This window comes from Leopardus geoffroyi, chromosome A1, assembly GCF_018350155.1.
Source record: "Leopardus geoffroyi isolate Oge1 chromosome A1, O.geoffroyi_Oge1_pat1.0, whole genome shotgun sequence".
In the NCBI taxonomy this organism is placed as follows: Eukaryota; Metazoa; Chordata; class Mammalia; order Carnivora; family Felidae; genus Leopardus; species Leopardus geoffroyi.
This window is the reverse complement of record NC_059326.1, coordinates 14,090,096-14,114,663: the sequence shown is the minus strand read 5'-3', so window position 1 is coordinate 14,114,663 and position 24,568 is coordinate 14,090,096. Positions and strand designations below refer to the sequence as shown.

Here is a 24,568-nt window from a genome sequence, read left to right as displayed (position 1 = left end):
TAGGAAAAAACAGTAGACTAAGCAGACTAAAAAACAGATCTTATGATTAGTAAAATGTGAGGACATTCCAAACTAAGAAGTTCACCTTTTATTTTGTGATAAGTAAAAATTATTTCAGAATTTTTAGTCAGTTTTTCATTTAAGGAAACTGAGTCTGGCATAATTGTGGAAAATACATTGGAAAGGCGGAAGGGCACCTGGAAATCGTGAGGCCGGTTAGGCGGTAAGAGAAAGAATCCACTTGAGAGATACTGAGGGCCTAAAGTGAGGTGATAGCTTTGGGAATGGACATGTCCTATCTTTTCTAGGATTCAAGTCTTTAACCAAAGTCAACAATAAGTACCTGCTACTTTTTGTGAGACTATTACAAGGTCATCATTTATTATAGGATTTTGGAAATTTATGGGATTTTTCAAAGAAATAATGCATCATTTTACATGCTGAGAAACTGACTCCCAGAGAACCAAAGAGAATAAAAGTCACATCACACAACTAATTACAAACAGATTGATTATTAATACCCAGTTTCCCTAATTTTAAGATTAACACTCTTCCCTAACAAGGCTTATATAAATGTTAAACATTTATCTTGAAAGAGAAAGCTGAAGCTTAGGAAAAAAACAATTTACTACTGATTTTAGGACAATATTACAATTTACTGTAGCTCATCAGAAATCACAAGGTTACTGCTATGATATTTTCATGCTTTATATGCCTCTATTGTGTAAAATATTTAGAATTCCAATGAAAAAATGTGTATAAGAAATAATTGAGTATTCCATTAACCTACCCTTTAAAGAGAGATACTTTTTTCAGTTCACTGAATTGTCTGTGTAAATGCCAGGGGAGACAAAAGCAACAACATTGGGGATATTAGGATATAATCATGCTTGGTCAAAACTGCATCTTCTAGCACTTGGCCTTAAAATAACATACCCAGGACACTTGGAGAATAATAAAAGCTGGAATTTCAGTAGCTAGATAACACAGAAACTTCAAAATGTAAAGGCTGGCAGACTTTTAATCAATTTGGCTTAAAATTACTTGTTCATCTTTTAAGTGATACAAGCAAAACACTTCACAAAAATTAGGAGACTACAGGAACAGAAATTGAAGTCCTCAGCAGTGATTACAATTTCTTATAAATTTAAACCAATTTAGGAAGATCCCATCATGTCTAGCAAACATATTTTTTATTATCTTTCCTAAACTGTCATTTTTAGCACTAATGTTAAAAAGGTTAATTTTAAAAAGCTAGCGAGAAAATAGCTGGCCTCACCTTGTACTTTAGGTTTAATAATATGAAGGCTATCGATCTTGCTTTTTTTAATTTGTATTTTAGAGATTTTCTTTTTCAGAGAAAAAAATACTTGAAAGCAAGGAAATTGAAAGTTTTAGGGAGAAAATATACAGACTCGTTTGCCCAAACTTATCCAACCTAGTAATTCAAACATAAGTGGGATTATACAATCAAAAGGGATGAAATATAAACATGTAAGATCAATGTTTGTTAGAGAAGTAATACAATTGTAAGTTTTATGTGATATCCTAGGCATAAAACAATTTTCTAAAACATAGTAACAGTTAAAATGTATAAAGAAGCATATTGTCCTCTGCCTTTGTGTGTGTGTGTGTGTGTGTGTGTGTGTGTGTGTCTTTTGTCCAACTTAGAGGGGGAAAAATAATCTTAGAAATCCCTGGGGAATTAAGACTGATCTAAATCACAGATATATACTAAGTTCTCAAAAGATTAAAATCATGTGGATATACAAAATTACATTTTAACATAAAAGATAGGATAAAGCTTAATCGGTGGTTTTAGAGAAAAGCGTTACCCCAACCTAAAAGTTACACAGGCACTAATGCGGAAGAAATATAGCTCAGCTAGAATGTTTTATGACTACAGATCTATACTTAGATCTATCAAAAGAGACACTATTGTTGGAGAACTTTGTAACATGACTTGTGTGTTCTATGATTATTAAAGCGCTTCTGTTAGAAATAAAAGCATGATAATGTTGTCATTTCATAATCGTATTTCCTCCATATACATAGTATTTCTTTATTATAAAACAGTACTAGAGAATCTCTAGCAGTTTTAGTGCTTTACAATTCATAGATACACATTTGCTAGGGCCACTCAAGTGTATAATCCGACATATACGTAAATGTGCACAGATTATGACTGGAAGAAATGAGAGAAAAAGAATCAGCACTTTCCAGATACATAGATAAGAATATTTATATAATATTTCATAATACAATCTGGTAAAATAATACTGACAGAAAATGTTTTATGTTAGGTAAATCTAAATGTTTCTAAAATTTGATGTTGTAATCTACCTAAAGAAAACAATAGTATAAAATTCACAACTGAAATTCATAAATGCTACATCCCAAGTGGGGAGAAACACCCCATGTGGAACATAAGTTAATATAACTCAAATTACATCAGTTTTAGGAAGCTATTCTCAAATTTACAGTATAGAATGAGTATAAGGAATACATTGTTAGCATGTTTGCAATAAAACCAAAAAACTATTGGCTAACAAAAGTAAAATCCTAGGTGATCTCCACTGGGATTACACAGTGTTATTAGGAAGTATGATCTAGTTACAAAGAAACGAGCAACTGAGTCTATAGCTATTTTCCAACTAAAGATAAAAATGAAAAACACATTATTGGTAGGGTGAGACCCATGATAATTCTGTGTTTGAAACTGGTAGTATTCAGGACTTTGCTTCTAAGGCCTGTCATCTTGGATCCTATTTTCAAGGAATTCAATCTGATGTTAAAAGACATGTTATAACTTGGATTTCAGACTTTAGTGCTTCAGAAATATGTTTATATACTTCATAATATAATTATAGGTACCTTAAGACAGATAAGGCAAATGGTAGCAATATATTGGAAATATAATTGAAAAATGCAGTTGTCCAGAAGCACTTGTGGGGATGATGTCTCTGAAAAGCTGCTCAAAGCTCTAGAGTTTGAAGTAAAATTTTTGATGTTGTCACTCTCAATCTATTGAATGGCTGACAGACAATCAAACCCGTCTGGCTGGCTGGCAGCTCATTTTGCTGGCAGGTGGCAAACAATTAGACACACCAATTTGTGCCTCCTGATGACATTAAAGCATGAAACTAAGTTGTATGCAGGGCCTAGTGATTTGTGTGAAAGCATTTCAAAAATAATACTCTTTGCCGTGGCAACTCATTTCAGACTGCCACCTCCCATTATGGCTTTGAGCAGTGAAGACGACAGACTTGAGTTACGTGCAGTGCAAGGCCGCTTCTGTTCAATCCGTCATCAGCGCCCCCTGAGACCTCAATCCCCTCCTTTCATCAATATCACCTCATCATTTACATTTGATAGTACTTGAGCTACTGCATATATTAACTACACTAGAGACCCTTTTCCTAAAAAGAATTGAAATATGCTTTGTGTGCCTCGATTTCATTTCTACTTATGCAATTTAGAATAATGATTCCACTCCCATCGCACTTTGCACAAATGCTACCAAGAACAAATGGAAAGTTCTATTTTTTTAAAGCCATACTCACAAAAGTGTAATAAATTCTGAGTAGCTGAGAATATTGGCACTCAAGTGATAGCTCTGTTAAGTTTTAATGAAAAAACTGTTCTAACAATAATCCAAATTAAAACAAAAATATTTAAATTAATTTTTATTTCATTGGATTCTCTTATGCAAATCACAATAATTCTCTGTACTTACTGTTTTGTATTTTAAGAAAATTTAAATATATAATTTAAAAGCGGAACACAAAATTTTGTAACCTTAAATTAAGTTATAACAATTTTATAGATGTATACAATTACAGATACTTACATGCATATGTTTACATATACTCATAAACACACATACACTATATAACCTGGGAACATAAACTAAATAGGCAAAATAGAGGATATCAATATGAAATGGCATAAGGAACATCCAAGGAACTATATGAATGAACATCCAAGTATAATATTAACACAAACCATTAAAAAATATTTCCTACATTTTATAGCCCCCCTTTTTTAGTTTACTAAAAATTCTGACACTCAACACACTTTATCTTGTATGACAATTTTTCTTGCAAACATTTCATCTCCATTTACTATTCTGTAATTTCAATGTAGACAACACTGTCTTTACCCATCTTTATATTGTGTCATGATGACTAATGCTAATTACATTTTCATAGTAAATTTTCAAGAAATATGTATACAACAGTGGTTAAAGTGTTTAAAGGTAAAGTTTACGTTATATTTATATATGAGAAAGATAATTTGTCTCAACTGCAAATGGCTTTACTGCCACACCTCTGCCCCCTAAACACCAAAAAATTACTATCTCAAATTTGGACAAAGCACTTTGGCTATTTTGGAAAAAGTGATACATAAGAGGTATTATATTTTGAATATATATTTATTTCTGACATTCCAGTTTAAGAAACATTTGATTTCCTAACTTGATCTTTTCTAAAACAAAAAACAATTGTTTACCAATCATCTCACACACATATATAGATTTGGGGGGGGGGGGGAGGAGTGTTTTTAACATCAAAAACAATTCAATTCAGATGGTAAACACATTCTTTAGTTTATATGCTGATATGTAAATATGCATCCGTCCCAGTATCAAATTTAAGTACTATTCTTAGTAATTATGACCATTCTAAAATATTTTTCTAATACTGCATGAGTTATTAAATAGTAGGATAAATTACATCAACAAATTCTTTGGTTGTAAAATGTTTTATCCTGCTTGCGAACTATCATTTTAATGGCATATATAGTGGAACAGAAAATAAATTCGTTGATCCCAACTAAAAATCCCTTGTATGATTGAATGTAGATATATGGGTCATGTTACATTTATCCTGAAAATTACATAACGAAGGTGATAATGAATATTTTAAATTTTTTCCATATACTTGCATTTAAAACTCAAATTTGAATTTTATTACTTGAAGCTATTTAATCTCCAATAGTTATTACAGTTTTCAATACTATGATAAAGGAATTTCAGAGCCAGACTAGACCTTGGAGAGATATGGCGTATCCCTGCCACCTTTTATCTATGAAACAATTAAGTCCAAAAAGATAAAATCACTTCCTCAATACAGTGTAGTCACTTGATGATGGAATCAGAATCTGGATTTCCCTATTTGCAATTAAAAAAAATTTTTTTAATATTTATTTATTTTTGAGAGAGACAGAGTGTGAGCGGGGGAGGGGCAGAGAGAGACAGGGAGACACAGAATCAATCAGAAGCAGGCTCCAGGCCCCTAGCTGTCAGCATAGAGCTGGACATGGGGCGTGAACCCATGACCTGAGCCAAAGTCGGATGTTTAACCCAGTGAGCCACCCAGGCACCCCTCCCTATTTCTAATTTAATGCGCTGTCCTGCATATCATATTAAAACTCCTTTTTAGAGATGTATTATTAAATGCCTTACTATGTATGAGATCAATCTGGTTGGCCTATCGCTTTGATATTCTTTACAGTCAGAATTTACCTTACTAAATATAAGGTTTTCAAGATCGTCCTAATAGTTTTCAATTAATAAAGTCCTTATTTAGAATTCCTTCCTTATTTAGAATCCTGTGAACAATCAGTTAAGTACCTACCTGTCAAAGGAATGAAACTGCATAGGAAGAATAGCTTGCGCTTCTCTCTTCAATGCTGGATCTGGATATGGGATAGGTTCAGGGCCACATTCTGCAATTTCGACTGGGGCAGCCACAAGACTTTTCAGTATTTCCTTGACATTGATGCCTTTGGTTTGACTAATGCTAGATATGGATGGTGCAGGTTTCAACAGTTCACTGGGGTTCTCCGTTAAGCTTTCCTGTGATTTTTTCACTTCTGATGACAAAGTGGATAACAGCTCACTCATGGCATCAGGGCCTGTGCCGGGCTCTAATTCTGCCCCATTCAGGATGCTAGCCACTTGCTCCTCTCCGATTCCCGAATCTGTATGTGGGATAGAACTTTCTAGCTGAATATCTTCACCAGGGGTTGGTGTTTCTTTTTCCTTTATAGTGTCTGGAAATGTAGCAGGTGTTTCTGTAATAAAAGAAACTGGTTTAAACAAAAAGCTTCACAAGCGGTAAAATCCAGCATATTTAATAAAATATTCTCACATATTAGAATAAAGAATATAAAGCCTGTGAGAGACAAAAAGTCTGCTAAATGGAGGTGCATAACAACTACTGGATTAAAACATATCATCCATGTACACCTGTCATTTTGTTCAAGAAGCATAGCAGAACCCTGTTTCTTTTATAAGCCACTTGGCATTTCAAAATTGATTTCTTTGAAAGCACAGAGAAATAGTACCCACAACAATTTCTTATAGCAGCTTATAAATAATATGAAATTCCCCTCCAGCCTTTCAGTGTTAGCTACCAATGAGACGAGACATTCTTATGCTTCCCTAATGTTATCTTTAAAAATATGAAGTCATTGTATACCTTTTTGCACTTCAATAACCAATAATATCTAACTGAAATATTTAAACCAATTTAAGATATTATTTTTAAATTATATTTAAAATCACACACATATTATACCAAAATTCTGAAGTCAATAGCAAAAAGTATGCCAAATAATAATTTCAAAAGGATAAATACTTTAGTAAGAAAATAATGCTCCTCAAGAATTTAGCCTATATGTGCCTTTAAGAACAATTATTTTGGAATACTCATATTCATTTTTTGTGAATATAAATTTCAATTTATGAAAACTACAGCAGATAAAATATATACAGGTGTGAAATACATATATGATATTACCAATTAAAATAGAAAACCATCTTTAAAATATTAAATGCCTATCAAATGTCATTATGCAAATGTTAATATAATGGAGTTCCACATATAATGTTATTAAATTCTACATGGTGACCTTGAAAAATTGATATAATCTAGGTATAATAGGAATAATAGGTCTTAATAAAGTCATGTTGAAGAAGAAAACAAGATACATAGGTAAAATATTTGCAGTTCCCATATAAAGTAGATACTTAGTAAATTGTTGGCTACTTGTATTACTCAGACTTATAAGTTTATTCATTGTAAAATAAGAAGGGCAGACTATTTCTAAGATCTCTTCAAAATGAACATCTGTAAATTCTATAAAACTGCCCTTAGAGTTTTGTTGTTTTGGTTGTTTGTTTCTGTGTTTTGAAAGATTATTTAAAAACAGAAAATCAGGAGAATGCCCAACAGGGAACAGGCTATTTTGATTTCAATAAGACATCTCACAAAATCTTTGGTGAAGTCTCTTGTAAAAACACATAGAAATGTTTTGATGATACTACTTTTTGGGTGGGATCCTAATTTGTTCAATGAGAAAACATGCTAAAGGATAAAATACAATGTGAATGGATTTCTCTGGCAACAGTGCTTAATTCTTAGACTCTACTTTTGCTAATTTCTTAAATGTAGATTAATATCATGACATCCACATTTACTGAGATGAATTTATTGATTTTTCCAGATTTCAGAATAATTTTGTCAAGTTTTCAAAAGAAAGAAAATGCCTTTTTTTATTCAAATTGTATTAGATATGTACATTACTTTATAAATATAACATCTTCATATTATTCAACTTAATATATAATATTCATTTAAATTGCCTAAAAATGTACATCTCTCACATTTCAGTGTTTTATTGTAGTTTCCCTCATATTTATTAAATAGGTTTATTTGTTTGGTCAAAGGAGTCTGAATTTAAAGAAGAAAAGATTAATCAGTCGAACATGACAATAATGTTCAAACACTGGATGACCAACATGAAAAACAATGTAGACCTACTCTTTTTTGTTACAAGACTAAAAATTTAAGATAACTACATGAAAGTTTTGAGAAGAAATATAATTTTAATAATACTATTGGCAAAGCACTAGAGAAGGAAAAGGTAAGAAGTAAGGTTAGAGTCTGGCATCTTTTTTAAATAAAACTCTGTGACAGAAAATTAAGACTTAAATCAGAATAATAGCATTGAGAATAAGAAAGAAGGGAAAGAACAAAGATGCTTCTGGAATACCTAGTTTAAGAAAAAGAAGAATGGAGAATGTCACTAAGTGAGGAAGGAAGCAAAGGATTAGCAAGCTTGTTCAGAAATTTAATAAATATTGAAATCAATTGAATACAGAATCTCTGAAATATTTATACCCGTTAGGTAAAAAGAGATATAGCCATATATTTTGGGATTACTCAAACTAAAATGATAATTGAAACTTTAAAACTTCATGAAAAAAACCTAGGAATAAAAAATGAGAAAACAACTCTAAGGAAGTTACTATTAGACGTACTACTGAATTTATTTAATTCACATTTGCATCTATAGATTATATATTTGGCAGTGAAAACAATTGTGGCAGAAAAATCAGAAAATTAAATAGTAGTAGTGAAGTCTCTATGGCAACAGGACAGAAAATGTAAATGCAGAAACAAAATAAGAACTCTAACATTAACAATACATCACAGTGGCATGGTTACCAGCATGAGCTTCTTCCAGAATTTAATTCTCAAAAGGCAGATAGTCAAGTCTAGTTCTTAGTTTGAATTTACCTACTTTATAGGTTTAGCTTAGAGTCTGAGTTTATCATAATGTGATGTCTCAGTACCTTTATTTATGGTGTGTTTTATATTAAGAGCTACACAAAAATGTAAACTTCTCAAGTTATATGAACTTGAAATACAAGCATTTTGCTACAAACAAAATATGTAAGTAGATAAAGTCTTAGACTTAGTGTCTACAAGATATCATTTAAAAGATTTTTCCACCAACTATGCAATTTTTGCCTTTCTGTTGAACTGACTCTCAAGGAACAATGAAAATCTATAACTCACTAAATAGATACTTGGTACTCAAATATAAATGTTGATCTCTCCATTACAAAACACAGTTAAGTTTACTAAAACTGAATATTGAGAGGTGCCTGGGTGGTTCAGTCAGATGAGCATCCAACTTCAGCTCAGGTCATGATCTCAGGGTTTGAGGGTTCAAGTCCTGCATCCAGCTTGCTGATGTCAGCATGGAGCCCACTTAGGATCCTCTGTCACCCTCTCTTTCTGCCCCTCCCCCACTTGAGATCTCTCCCTTAAAGATAAGTAAACATTTAAAAAATTGAATATTTAAATATTTACAAATGACTCACCAAAATATTTACACAGTAATAATTTTTTTACTGTGTCTGATAAACTAATGATTTAAAAATGAAGCAGTAATTTTGATATTTCAATAAGAATTCCATTAAAATAAATAAACTGTATAAAGCATACTTTGTCAAATTATGTAGCATAAACACTAATGGAAAATTTTATAATAGTAAGTGCAAATAAAAAACAGATTAGTAGTGAAAAAGCCTATTTTAATTTCCAATTATGCATTAACATCTTTTACAGAGCATGCTCTTAGTTGATAACATCAACTTCTACTTAGATAGCTTATGCATTTCCAGAATGTTTCTCTGGGAAACCAAAGTACTTTGAGGATTTAACCCAAGTGACTTCAATAGGATGTTAAACATGAACAACAGAGAAAGTACAAAAGATTGCATCTTTGCCGGTTAGATCAATGACAGTAGACTTGTAATTTTTCAATTATTCTTTATCAGTCTCTGCAGCAAGAGGCCACATTAGTACACCAAACAAGAAATATGATTGGCCTGAGTGTTCTTAACCTTATCTGAAATGGATGGTTGGATGCCAGATGCCTCTTTTACTTACTGTTTTCCATTGAACCTAATGAATTTTAGGAAACATATAGGGTTAACTTCAGCAAATGACATGATTTCTAATATGGGGACCTCAATTATCACATTCTTTTCTCCAAAAATTTCATTTTAGAGCGATTTATAAAGTGTTTCAATATGTCTTCCCTATTAAGTTATTCAAATGGCTATTTTCCAAACTACTCAAATAAAGAAACAACATGAGAGGCACCTGGGTGACTTAGCTAAGTGTCCAACTCTTGGTTTCAACTCAGGTCATCATCTGTTTTGTGAGTTTGAGCCCCATGTCCCGGCCCTGGGCTGACAGTACAGAGCCTGCTTGGGATTCTCATTCTCTCTCTCTCTCTTTCCTTTCTCTCTCTCCCTTCCCTCCTCCCCTGCTAACACTCTCTGTCTAAAATAAATCAACTTAAAAAAAGAGAAATAACATGAAAGGAAGACACAGCTCCTTGTTAGTGTAGCACTAAAAATTATATTAACATTGTTTGCTCAAAGCAAACTACATCACATTAGAGTAATTTAACATAAAACATAAAAAACTGCATATAACTATGTTGTATATTTTGTTCGTATTAAATCCCAAAATGCCAAGTTATGCAAAAATTAACCTAAACTCCAAGGAAGAAAAAGGCCAGCTATATACAAAAAGATTTAAAAATCATTATTATTCATTTTACACAAAAAAAGACTGCAAGGCATTAAGTAATTTTTTGCAATTCTTTATATGTGATTCAATTTTTGGTTTGTTACACTAATCGTATAAGAATACAACTTTAAGAATCCATATTACCCATATGAATGAATATACCCATAACAGACAAAATTATAGTTCCGAAGAAACAATTAGGAGCCAGGAAGATACTTCTAACTGATGTTTTGACAGTGATGTATCCATCTGTTTGAGTTTATCTTACTTGGAGTGCATTAAGCTCTTTGTATGTGCATACTACTGATTTTCATCAAATTTGGAAAATTTTCAGGCCATTATTTCTTTAAAATTTTTTTCTTCCTATTTCTGTCTCCTCCCCTCTCCTCTAAGACTCCCATTATTTGTATGTTGCTTCACTTGATGGTGTCTCACAGGTATCTGAGGCTCTCCAACCTTTCTTCATTCTGCTCCTCATTCTGTTCCTCAGAGTGAGAGAATAGAAATTGTCCTGTCTTCAAGTATGCTGATTCCTTCCTCTGCCAACCTAAATCTTCTGCTGAACCCTCTAATGAATTTTTATTTTAGTTATTACAATTTACAACTTGAGATTTGCTATTTATTTCTTTCCTATAATATTTATTGATGTCTTCCTTTGGGGACACATCACCTTCATACTTCTAATTCTTTAGAAATATGTATAATAGCTGGTTTAAAAGATTTGTCTCATCAGTCCAACATCAAGGCTTCCTCAAAGGCAATTCTATGTACTGCTTTTTTCCCCTGTGTATTTGCCATACTTTCCTTTTTCTTTACAAGTTTCAAAAATTTTTTGTTGAAAACTGAATATGTTCAATAATTTAATGTGGAAATCTTGAAAATAAGACCCTTCCTATAGGGATCACTGTTCTGTTTGTTGACTTGCCTGAACAGATTTCATAAAATCTATATTCTATATTTCTGTTCAGTTAGCTTAGTGATCTGGCAATGATTAGACAGAGAGTGCCTTAAATATCTTGCACCAGTATGTCTTCTGCTCTTTGCCAGAAGCTTTGGGTGTGTGGTAGGGCATGCTTCCAACAATTCTATTTTAAACTCTCCCTTGGTCTTCATTTCTTGCTTGCACAGAGCCTTCAAGGTTAGCCAGAGGTGAGTTACTGGGGCCTTCTCAGGTCTTTCCTGGACCTGAATATAGGCCCCAGAGTAAGAATATCTCATTTTCGGGACTTCCTTTTAAGCTTTTTGGTAAGGTTCTTATTTTCCCAACTAGTACTGCCATCTTGAGCACTTGCTATATTACAAAAAAAAAAAATGCTGCTGATTATTTCAAAAAATATCTAGGGCTTTTCTCATTGAGCAAGCTCTAATCAGGTTAAATAGTGACAAGCTCATCGGAGCTTTACCAGGGAGCTGCCAGATAGTATAGTGCTCCAGGATGGGACTTCCTGAAAACTCCCAACATAACTAGTCTCCTTCCAGTGCTACTAGGCTGCTGGTTTTCACAGCTACCACAGTTGTCTGGATGCTGATTTTCAAGGCTATCACAGACCTGACAAAAACTGCAGGGCAACAGGGCAAGATAAATCACCAAAAAGCTCACTATTCTCATAAAAGTTTTGGAGTTTTTCTTCAATTAGCACTCTCTGAATTGGTGCAAGCCTTCGATTACTTTCCAGAGAAGTGGAAGAGATGATTTTGACAATTGTTCCCAGTGTTCTCTTTGCTTTTTGGAGGAGCAGTTCTTCGGACGTCCTTACTCCACTCTTTCAGAAGTCCTACTTCTAAGTGATGTTTACAATTCCAATTTGCACATTGTAAATAATCAATTATACTCATATACATATATTTTCCTTTTCCTTTCCCTACTTTGTGTCTGTACTTTTAACTCTTTTCTTTTCAAAGGAAAAAAAAAACACCACTTTCCTATTAAAATACATCATGCATTTCCATAGTGTTACGGAGGCAAGCATTGGCACTAATAATAAATGCCAACATATATGCCAAGAACGTCTTCAGCTACAGAAAAACAGAAACAACCAAATATAGTGTAATTCTGTTAATATCTATCAGATAAGCCACATTTGCAACTTATACATGATTAAGAGTTCAGGCTTTGAAATTAAGTCTGTTTGCCTTTCAGTGAAGACTTATTTACCCCTTATTAGCTTTGTGATATCTGAGGAACCATTTAAGCTTTCTCAGCTTCATTCTTTTATCTGTAAAATTGGCATAATGATAGTACATACATTATAAAGTACACATTATATATTATATTGTTGTGATGACTAAAGAACATAACTTATGAATAACACCAGGCATGGAGTAACCTTACCATAAATTTTTGTACCTTGCTGCTGCCATTATTGATTTTACTGTTAATGATCATTACCATCATCATCACCATATCCCAAAAGAAAATATAGAGCCAAGCCATCTATCAGTTATTCTCTTTATGCATCTTCAACTTCTTTATTTATTTTGAGAGAGACAAAGTGGGGGGGGGGGGAGGGTAGAGGCAGAAAGAGGAGAGAGAGAATCCCAAGCAGACTCTCTGCTGACCCCTGTTGGGCTCCATGCAGAGCTCAATCCCACGAACTGTTGAGTTCAATACATAAGGTGAAATCAAGAGTTGGATGCTTAACTGACTGACCATCCAGGTGCCCTTCATCTTCAACTTCTGTCCACCTTTCCTAGCTCTGGCCTCTCTATTTGCAGACCAATATCTCTTAACCTAAGAGAACAACTTCTCAACCCATATCCCCTTATATTTCTAGCCCTTAAGCTGCTTTGGTTATTTCTCCCTCCTTTCTGAAAGGAGTATGTCATAATTGAAAGATCATGGTAATGCCATCAAACTGATCAAAGTTCCAATTCTGCCTCTACAACCTACTAGCTTTCCATGTTGTCTTGGAAAAAAATAATTTTGCTTTCAGAATTGCAGGGGTTTCACTTGAAAAACATAAATCTTAAGTAGGCCATAAGGATTAAGAAACTTGTCAGTCTGTCATCTTTACTCTCCTTCCTTGATTCAGCTTTCCAAAGACTTAGAAGATTTCCACAGACATCTCAAAATTAATACATCTAGATATATTTTTCCTTCCCCAGGTTAGGGAAGTTTTCAGCCATTACTTCTTCAAATAAGATTTCGTTCTCTCTTCTCCTTCTGGAATACCTATAATGTAAATGTTAGTGTGTTTTGATGTCCACTAAGAACTTCAAACTATCTTCACTTTTTTTTTTAACTATCTTCACTTTTAATTTTTTTTTAAGTTTTACTTATTTATGAGAGATAGAGACAGCACAAATGGGGAAGTGGCAGAGAGAGAGAGAGACAGAATCCAAAGCAGGCTCCAGGCTCTGAGCTGTCAGCACAGAGTGCAACACAGGGATTGAACTCAAAAACCATGAGATTATGACCTGAGCCAAAGTCGCACACTTAACTGACTGAGCCACCCAGGTGCCCTGTTCACTGTTTTTGTTTTGTTTTGTTTGTTTTTGTTTTTTAATGTTTTGCTGTTCAGATTCTGTTAGTTCTATTACTTTCTCTTTGAGTTAACTTTTCTTTTGCTTCATCTAATCTGTTGAACCAATCTAATTTTTCACCTATTTTTTTCTTCAGCTCTATAACTTCTAATTGGTTTTTCTTCATTTTTCCCATCTCTTTGTTGAAGTTCTTACTGTGTTCACACATTCTTCTTCCCAGTTCAATGAGCATCTTTATAACCATTATTTTTAACTCTTTATCAGGTAAATTAACTTATCTATATTTCATTGTTTCTGAGGTTTAACTTTTTCTTTCATTTGGAACATATTCCTCTGTTTTTTTTTTTCATTTTGCTTGCCTCTCTGTCTTGGTTTCTATGCATTAGATGAAACAACCACCTCTCCCAGGCTTGAGAGAGTGGGCTCCTATAGGAGATATCTTGCCATTCCACTCAAAGAGCCCTGGCTCTCTGTAGTCTCTCAAACCTCAGCACTTGTCCAAGCAGCCTATTATATTTTAATAGCTCCCAGTGGTTGAGATGGGCTTAGACCTGCCAGTATCCCTAACAGGAGGACCCAGATTCAGGTTAATTAGATGATAGACCCTCAGGCAGCAGCTCTTTAAAGTATGCAAATCTATATGGTCCTTTGGAACCAACAGTGTAAGCCCCACTGGCCATGAGAGCCAGATTATCTGGCAGTATCCGCTGGGTGGCAATCATAAAAACCAGGGACTGGGACGAGTGCACACGCTTTTTTTCTGAGAGATACTAGCATGCTGAAGCAAGGGAGAGGGAAAGCATCAAGGTGGCATCCACAGCCTACATTCCTTGGGATAAACTCCATAGGCCACTAGATACATGCCGAAGGCCAAACTCCAGGATAAGTAAGCCAAAAGGTCTCAAGAGGTCTCCTTCACAGAAAGACTGGAGGGTGTGCCTCAGTTTGCTGTCTGTGTAGTACCCGGGGTAGCAGCCCGCCAAGAACTGTCTCTCAGACTGGTAGAGTCCTGTGGGACCCAGGAATGAAAGTTCCCTATCCACAAGAGCTGGGTGATCAAGGGGCTTCCCTGGGTGGCACTGCAAAAAACTAGGGCACCAGAGACTGGAAATGGTTATAGTCAGCCCCTAGATGCATGTTTAATTAGAAGCCTGTTCCTCAGGGCGTAGTCATGATGATTAGCTAATAAGCCTTCTTAGAAAGACAGAGTCCCTGGGTCTGCTGCCTCTAGATGTACCCTGTGGGTGGTAGCTGTTTTAGAACTTTGTCCCCATTGGTTACAACCCTGTTAGACTCACAAGGGTAAGTTGCCAGAGTCAGGCAATATACAGTTGCCCCCTGGCAGCAAATTGTAAAAATTGGGATGCCAGACTGAGGCATAGGCTCCTTCCTGGGTAACACAGATTACAGTTCTATAACACCAAGAACACAAGCTCCTCTGGCCTTCAGAATCAGGTGGTCAAGAGGTTTCCCTTGGGAGGCAGCCATAAAAATCAGGGCACCAGACACGTGTAAACTAAACTCTCCAATCAAAAGATGTATAGGGACTGAATAACAAACAAACAAAATCCAAAAAACAGGACCAATCATATCTGCTGCCTGCTAGAGACTACCTTTAGATGTCAGGACATGCAGAGAATAAAAGTGAAGGGATGGAAAAAGATATTCCATACCAAAAGAAAGGTGAAGTAGCTATACTTTACATAGCTATATATATATATATACATATATACACACACATATATATAGCTATATATATATACACACACACATATATATATGTATATATATAAAAAATAATAAAGACTGTAATAAGAAACAAAGATGGCAGTTACATGAGGTCAATTCAACAAAAGGATAGACATTTGTAAACATGCATCCAACATAGTAACATCTAAATATAAAAAGCAAATATTAACAGACCTAAAGAAGAAATAGACAGCAAGATAATCACAGAAGGAGATCTTAATACTCACTTACATTAATGGGTAGATTATCCAGACAGAAAATTGATAAGGAAACATCAGCCTTAAACACTACATTAGACCAGATGCCTACCTCAAGAAAGAAGAAAAGTCTCAAATAAACAACCTAACTTTATACCTCAAGCTGTAAAAAAGGTGTAGAAAAAGAAGAATAAACAAAGCCCAAGTTAGCAGAAAAAAAGAAATAATGAAGATTGGAACAGAAATAAATAAAATAGTGAAAAGACTATACAGAAAATCAATGAAACTAAAAGCTGGTTCTTTGAAAAGTAAAGAAAATTGACAAACCTTTAGCTAGTCTTATTAAGGAAAAAAGAGAGAGTACTCAAATAAATAAAATCACAAACGCTAAAGAGGAGCTGTTACAACTGACATCACAGAAAGACAAAGGATCATAGACTACTACAAATAATATTATGCCAACAAATTAGGCAGCCTGGAGGAAGAGGACAAATTCTTATAATGTACAATCTACCAAGACTAAATTATGAAGAGCTCTATAATCTGAATAGACTACCAACAAACAAAAGTCCAGTACCAGATGGCTTCACCAAACATTAACGGAAGAATTAGCAACAATCCTTCTCAAACTCTTCCAAAAAAGAGAAGAGGAGGGAGCTCTTCCAAACTCATTTTACTGAGGCCAGCATTACCCTGATACTGAAACCAAACAAGAGAAGAAAATTATAGGTTGATATTCCTACCAAACATAAATACAAAAACCCTCAACAAAACATTAGCAAATAAAATTCAACAATACATTAAAAGGATCATATACCATGGTCAAGTGGAATTTATTTCAGGGATACAAGGATGGTTCCACATCTGCAAATCAGTCAATGTGATAAACCACTTAAATAAAAAGAAAGGTGAAAATCACACGATCATCTCAATAGATGCAGGGAAAGCATCTGACAAAATTTAGCATCCATTTGTATAAAAGCTCTCAACACAGTGAGTATAGAGGCTTCCACATTATAGAGACCATATATGACAATCCTGTAGCTACCATCATCAATGGTGAAAAGCTAAAAGCTTTCCTCCTAAGATCAGGAAGAGGATAAAGATGCCCATTCTCATCACTATTCATCGGAGTATTGGAAGTCCTAGCCTGAATAATTAGGCAAGAAAAAGACATAAAAGGCATCCAAATTGGAAAGGAAGAAGTAAAACTGTCAATATTCACAGATGACATATTGTATATAGAAAATCCTAAAGACTCCATCAAAAAATTCATAGAATAGGGGCGCCTAGGTGGCTCAGTTGGTTACGCGCCCGACTTCGGCTCAGGTTATGGTCTCAATGGTTCGTGGGTTCGGGCACCACGCTGGGCTCTGTGCTGATAGCACGGATCCTGGAGCTTGCTTCAGATTCTGTGTCTCCCTCTTTCTCTGCCTCTCCCCCACTCAGGCTCTGTCTCTGTCTCAAAAATAAATATAAACATTAAAAAAAAGTAAAAAAAAAAAAGTAAACTGAAAGAAAGGTTAAATTAGAGGATGAAAGAAAAGAAAGAGGAGAGGGAGGCTTTTGTTGGTACCTTTACTAATGCTGAAAACAGACATTTATTTCAGAGTTGATGTTTTTAAGAAATATTTGCTAGGAATACAGGGCATGATTTTTACCTGTAAATAAATGAAAGATATATTATGCAACATCAGTATACAATAAATATTCTATGAATATTATAATGAAAGTACATTAGATTACTTATAAAATAAATTATAATGCATCCACATAATGGATTACAATGGATACATTAACAAGGATTCCAAAAGCAAGAGAAAATAACAAATTTATAACACTGAAACCCTTTGTTGTTTGATATGAATGTAACAACTTATTTAATAAATATTAACTTTATTTCCAAACATACAATAAATAAAAACTAAGTCATAAAATATTTGTATATAAATTATTGGCATATCCTTACTTGTTTCCATAATAATTCTAAAAGTAAAATTACCAGCTTAAGGGTTATAAACATTTTTGTGCTGTGTAAAGTGCACGTATTTGCATTTTAACCCTTCAGAATTTTGCCAAATTTGCAAATTATGCCAAATTTGAAAATTTTTGTTAATATTTTTGTTAATATATTTTTATTTATTAGATTTAAATTGTTCTTATCTGTAGTGTAATTTAATTTTCTTTTGTTAACTGTTTGATGTTTTCTATATGTTTCCCTTAGTGTGATACATTCTTTTAGTTGATCTATAAAAGCTTTTTAATCATTAAAGTTATTAACTTTTATCATATAAAATTCTCCTGTTTGTATTTGATTTAAATTTTGTCAACATTTTCGACATGCAGGTATACAAAACTTTTATTTAGTCGTATCTTTCACTTTGAACTTCAGTTTCTGATGTTATAATTTAAGACACGTTTTTTACACAAATATTAACTTTAATTTTCTTTAATTATTTTCAGTTTCATTTTTACCTTTAAATTTAGTGCATGTGAAGTTTATCTGGCATAATAAATGAGATAAGGATATAAATTAATTTTTTTCAAATAGTTGCCAATTTGGTAACCTCAATACCATTTGCCAAATGATATTTCTTTTTCTATTTGATTAGGAAAGTTGTATTTATAATATATGATACTATATGCAATATATTTATACCATAAGAAACATTCATACAAATTCCAGTGTATTTATAGATCATTCATGCCATATGCCTGTTCTTTTACCACTACTACATTATCTTAACTATTTTGTTTCTGGTGTTAATTCTTTCCCTAATAATGAACTGTTAGAGGAAAACTAATATATTTATTTATAAGTTCACCTAAATATTAAATTTATTCTTATTAATCCTATAGTGAAATGAGTAATATAAAGCTTCTTAATCTTCTAGGCCAAGTTATCAATAAAAGTTTTTTGCCTCTGTTTTTAGCATGCTTAATAATGAAATACATTTTATGGCTATCATCAATATCAAAATTTTAAAAAACTGTTTAGCTTTCTCACTGGCTTACTCATCTACTAAACAAAAACTTACTCTATATTTACTTCCAAGTGCCATGCTATGTGTCAGGGACTACTCTCTTGAAGTACACATTCCAATAAACAACTAAACAAAGAAATAAATTGTGTAAGTGCAAAAAGGGAAATAAAGAGGATGTAGTAGTAGAGAACAGGTTGGTCATGGGGAGGAAACTGTTCAGGTACAGCAGTCAGGTACGGCATCAATGAGGGGGGCATGTTTAGGGAGACACCTGACGGATGAACACGCACCAAGGATGCAAAAAATACGGAAAAGACAGAGCCAAACACCAGAACCAAAATACAAAGATACAAAAATACAAAGAGTCAGGAAAATGGCTATAATTATTAAAGAATGAAAAGGTGGTTTGATTATAGCAGTATAGTGAGAAAATGGAAGAATAACATGAGATAAACTTGGAAAGATAATCAGCAGTCATATTACTATCCAAAGCCCGTATTTTTACCCTAAATGCCACCAGAAAATTTTAAGTGAAAAAAAAAAAAAAAAGAAAAAGAAAGCAAGAAACAGTATCATTTACATTTTAAAACAAATTGCAGCAAAATTGTAAAAACAGAATAAAGATCACTAAGAGATGAAGAAACTACTTTAGAGACAATTGTAGAATCCAGGTAAATTAGAACTAAAGCAGTGGTCCACTACAAGTTAAAACATTTTAACTTTGTCTCTTAAATTATAGGATGCCTTTAAAATTTTTAGAAAGAAAAACTGCTTTATTATACTTCCTATATATTAGAAAATATTTATTATAGGTATGTATATTAAATATAAATTACATTTCATTACTTTATTATATACATTAGTGTTATTTTTTTATGGTCATCAGTAATAGTCTAAATGACTACAGAAGTCCAATGAAGAAAGCATGGCAATGCTCCAATAAGGGGTAAGACTTTGAACTAAGGGAATATCAAAGATTGAAAAAAGAGAGAGAGGGGGGCCAGAAAGAGCTAGTTCAGAATATTTTAAAAGGCTCAATAATGAGCTGAAAGAAGAAAGTGAAGTGTGTTAGAGTTGAAGAGTAGTCCAGATCAGTACTTCTCAAACTATCTGTGAAAATTTACCTTTTTTTAAAACCATCATTGACATTTGAAAATGAATTAAAAATAATTTTAAAAATTAAGTACACAAAATAAAAGCTCAAATGTTTTTATTATTTGACTCCATAGACAAAATATGAACTTCAATTTAATCAGAACAAAGATAACATTGGGAAAAAGAAAATAATAAACTGTCTCTGTTGTTCACTGAAAGTGTATGTATAGGTGATCGATACAAATAAATGTTATTATACTTGTGACTTTTTTCCATCACACATCATAAACAAATGAAAAAGTTTTAAGTAAAAGAGTGATTCCCCAAAAGAGATGCCTATATAAATATTTTTTATATAAATACTGGGAATATAAATATTTAAAGTTGATAATGTGACACTGAGCTTTTGCTTGGTAATTTATCTAATCCAAGCTGAACTGGCAATAATGGGAATTATTCATGGGAATAACACACAGCTACCCTGTTTTTGTTTTACTTTAATATCACACAGAGTACAGAAAGCAGTGTCACAAAGGTGTATTCATGGAATGAAAAGTCAGAGAGCTCAGGATACTCATCTTAAACTTTCATCCAAAATGACACTAGAAATGCTATTTTTTCAAAATATACTCTCAATTCTCATCAATGCCCACCCAATTCCAGTAACTTATCTTGTGTTATAGTCAATAATAAATTATATTTCAATAAAAGAAATGGATCCCAGTTCCATGAGTCTCTTATGTACAAATCTTTTTCTGGTGGAAAATTAAAAACACAAAATATTCTATCATATACATAATGTGTTAGGAGATAGATTTTCAAGGATGAGCAAAATCAAGATCATCCTTGAAGATTAAGATACTTTCATTGATAATCATATTAAATAATAATTATTAAATAATTTAAAATGTCATAAAACTGTATACTTCCAAGATTCTAACTTTTTGCCCTTTGATCTTTTCTCTACTTAAAAAACATATTGCAATCATCCCCCATTTTGTAAGTACTGAACTCCTTAAAAATGTTTTACAGGTCTGACAATGCAGCCAGTCCTACTAGTCTTCTGGGTGGCGCAGTCGGTTGGGCGTCCGACTTCAGCCAGGTCACGATCTCGCGGTCTGGGAGTTCGAGCCCCGCGTCAGGCTCTGGGCTGATGGCTCAGAGCCTGGAGCCTGTTTCCGATTCTGTGTCTCCCTCTCTCTCTGCCCCTCCCCCGTTCATGCTCTGTCTCTCTCTGTCCCAAAAATAAAATAAATGTTGAAAAAAAAAAAAATTAAAAAAAAAAAAAAAAAAAGAGTGGACTCAGGCTGCTTTCTTATCCTGTAAAAACACCAAGAGTTGAATTTGTAGTTCCAACATCATGAATAGAACTTTTCCTTTTAATATGCATTGTACCACAGCATTCAATAACAGTTACTTATGATCAGCTTCCATATTATCACATAGTGAAGAAAATAGCAAATTTATCACATCAGTCTTAAAATTATTCAAAATTTTATTATGCTGCTAAGAACACTGTGCCATTCAACTAATATTGTTTTCACAAGAAAGTATCCTTGATAAAGAAAACTGTGCATTGATATTCTGATGTAGGCTCTTAATGTGGATAACTATTCCAGAATAGCCTCCAGTCACTACATCTAAACCTTTGTAAATACATTTCTATACAAAACAAACTCCACACTTTTAATCTAATCTAATTTAATCTAATTCTTCTTAGTTCATAGCTAGATGTTTGTAAGCAATAAAGATGACAAGAAATAATTTTTCCTTTATTTCATCATGATGTTCAAAGGTTGCACATTTATAAAAATAATTCTGTGCATTCATCATGTTGTAACAAAAAATTCTTCACTGCTTTATTTGTTCTACAAGTTGGTCTTCCATATTATTAGACAATGTATAGTATATATTGAACTATGGTATCATCTGGAGCTCGAGGTCCTCTTTAAACTCACTCAAGTTACTGGCAGAATTCAGTTCTTTGTTGCTGTAGGCTCAAGTCCCCCAATTACTTGCTGACTGTCAGCCAGGTAGTGCTCCTAAGGTCCTACAAAGTGATCTCAGGTCTTTGAACTGTAGTCACCCTCATCTCAGCAATAAAGGACTTCCCTCAAGTCAAATCACTCTTAAACTGAGTCGTTCTGACTTCCTTTTCTGTCTTTACGGGGCTCCTGTCATTAGGTCAGGACTATATGGATAATCACTGTCTGTTAAAAACAATTGTGCTATGTAATACAACATGGTCAGAGGAAGAAAATGCATCATATTCACCGTCCCAGGAATTATGCATGGAATTACGCATGGGAAAATCTTGGGTGGGGCAGGGAGCCGAATTTGGTTTACCACAGTTCTTGGTTCTGCAGAGAGTAATCCCATGTTAATGTTACCCAGAGACATCACATCAGCTATTTTATTTTTTACCTTTAAAACTTCTTCTTTAAAAAAAAATCTTCTATTTTTTCTCATGACATTCACTATTCCTTTTAGACTGACAAACATCTTGAACATACTTATAATACCTGTTTGAATGTTTTTATCTGCTTATTCTGCCATCTCTGCCCTTTCTGAATCTGTTTCTATGGAATGATTTTTTTCTCTTGCTTATGTATTATATTTTCCTGCTTCTTTACATGTTTAAAATTTTTTATGGAATGCTTAACATTGAATTTTATGTTGTTTGTTGAAGAATTATTTTGTATTTCTTCAAAGAAAAGTGGAACTTTGTTCTGATAGAAAGCTAAGTAACTTCTAGATCAATTTGATGCTTTCAAGTCTTGTTTTTCAGCTTTTTTTTTCTTTTGAGACTAGAGTAGCCTTCATTTTAGGGCTAATTAGTCCCACTACTAAGGTATGACTTTCTGCATACTCCAGACAATGGCACCACCGTGAATATTATTGTATATATAGTTAAGTATCCTTAATTTGCAGATGATATTTTAAAGAAATGTGATGAAATACAAATACACAAATTATATTTTGCTCCCAATAGCCAAATATAAACACAACATATCATATCTCCATGAAACCTGAGGTGTATACTTATTTGTAAACAATTACATTATGGATATTAATTGTATAACAATTAATGAAACACGAATACCCAAACAGGTCAGGAGATGAGGTCAGTATTACCTTTGTAAAATGAGTGGGCAAAGCTCTGCTCAGGAATTAACTTGGCAAGGAATCCATGGTTCAAACTTGGATGAGGGATAGATGGTATGACCACAACTGTAGAGAAAATCATGGAATCAAATTTGAGCCAGCATGTAACAACCTGCAACATGGTCCACTGGAGATCCATGACAACTCTGAATTACTGCAACATGCAAACAGTACTAGAAATAAAGACTGCATCTCTGGGGGAAGGAAAGAGGTTACATATTAAGAGAAAGGAGAAATCATACACTTGTTAAGTAGAGCAATTTTGGCAACATACAGAAAGACACACACACACACAAAATCAGAACTGGAAGCCTGACTAAAATATTGCTTGTTTTATACATATAAAGCTGACATGGATGCATTAAAAATGAAGAAAAAATTGGTTAACATAATGTCTTAGTGTTTTAAATGGTCAAAAGACATAAAATGGAATGGTAGGATAATGTTTAATTTGAAGAATAAAGTTAAAAGTATACTGCAATGAAATAGTGTCATGTTTATGTATTCAAAGTAAATTTAGCATGCAAAAATAAAGTATAATAGCTAAAACATAATCCATATTTCCACAATGTCAAGGTAAAAGGAGATATGATATGCTCATGGAAAACAAGATGCAGAGATTTGACCACTAATTTCTACTCACTTTGTAAAATATCCATTTTCTTTATATATCATACGCATTTATTTAGGAAAGACAATCTCAACTACAAATTAATCCAGTGGTACATGAAATAACCACTAGGTTACTAAGGATACACTACAAACAACCAAGAAACAGCCTTGATATAAACACAGGGCAGAAAATGCAACTGACAGAAGGCACCTCATGATATTAAAATGTTAGTTTATCATTTTTAAGCAGAGTAGGCAAAGCTGATAATGCAAGAACTCCCACACCATAAGCATCTTTGCCAAATAATAAAGACAATATGACCCAAGATGGTTCCTTGTTGTCTGTAAGTCTTTGATTTTAGTTGAAACAACTTTGGTATAAAGTTTAGAATATATGTTTGCTTACTATGAATTTCTGATAAAAATTTATATCCTTAAGTAACTATACACACCAAAAGAAAGAGATAATGAGAGAGAGAGAGAGAGAGAGAGAGAGAGAAAGAAGCTATCTTTAAATTTGGCTCTAAAGATTTAAATTTTGGCTTATTCAAGGTCTTTAACTACTCTATAAGGATCTCCTATAACTACTCTATAAGGATCTCCTACTTTCATGTTCATAATAGTTAAAAAGTAATACATTAGGGGCGCCTGGGTGGCGCAGTCGGTTAAGCGTCCGACTTCAGCCAGGTCACGATCTCGCGCTCCGTGAGTTTGAGCCCCGCGTCAGGCTCTGGGCTGATGGCTCAGAGCCTGGAGCCTGTTTCCCATTCTGTGTCTCCCTCTCTCTCTGCCCCTCCCCCATTCATGCTCTGTCTCTCTCTGTCCCAAAAATAAACATTGAAAAAAAAATTAAAAAAAAAAAAAAAAGTAATACATTAAAAAT

The 24,568-nt window shown here is 33.5% G+C and overlaps 1 protein-coding gene across 11 annotated transcripts in view; it reads right to left on the bottom strand.

Moving 5' to 3' along the window:
• Window positions 1-24,568, bottom strand: part of NBEA (neurobeachin) — a 689,522-nt gene that overhangs the window by 429,176 nt on the left and 235,778 nt on the right. For 9 of the 11 annotated variants that reach the window (XM_045473789.1, XM_045473805.1, XM_045473824.1 and 6 more), the window contains 2 exons: window positions 23,044-23,139; window positions 5,640-6,078 (listed from right to left, as the gene is read on the bottom strand). In XM_045473789.1, coding sequence (XP_045329745.1) covers window positions 5,640-6,078; window positions 23,044-23,139 — 535 coding nt within the window. The remainder of the gene's footprint in view (window positions 1-5,639; window positions 6,079-23,043; window positions 23,140-24,568) is intronic. The other 2 variants (XM_045473843.1, XM_045473853.1) reach the window with 1 other exon arrangement.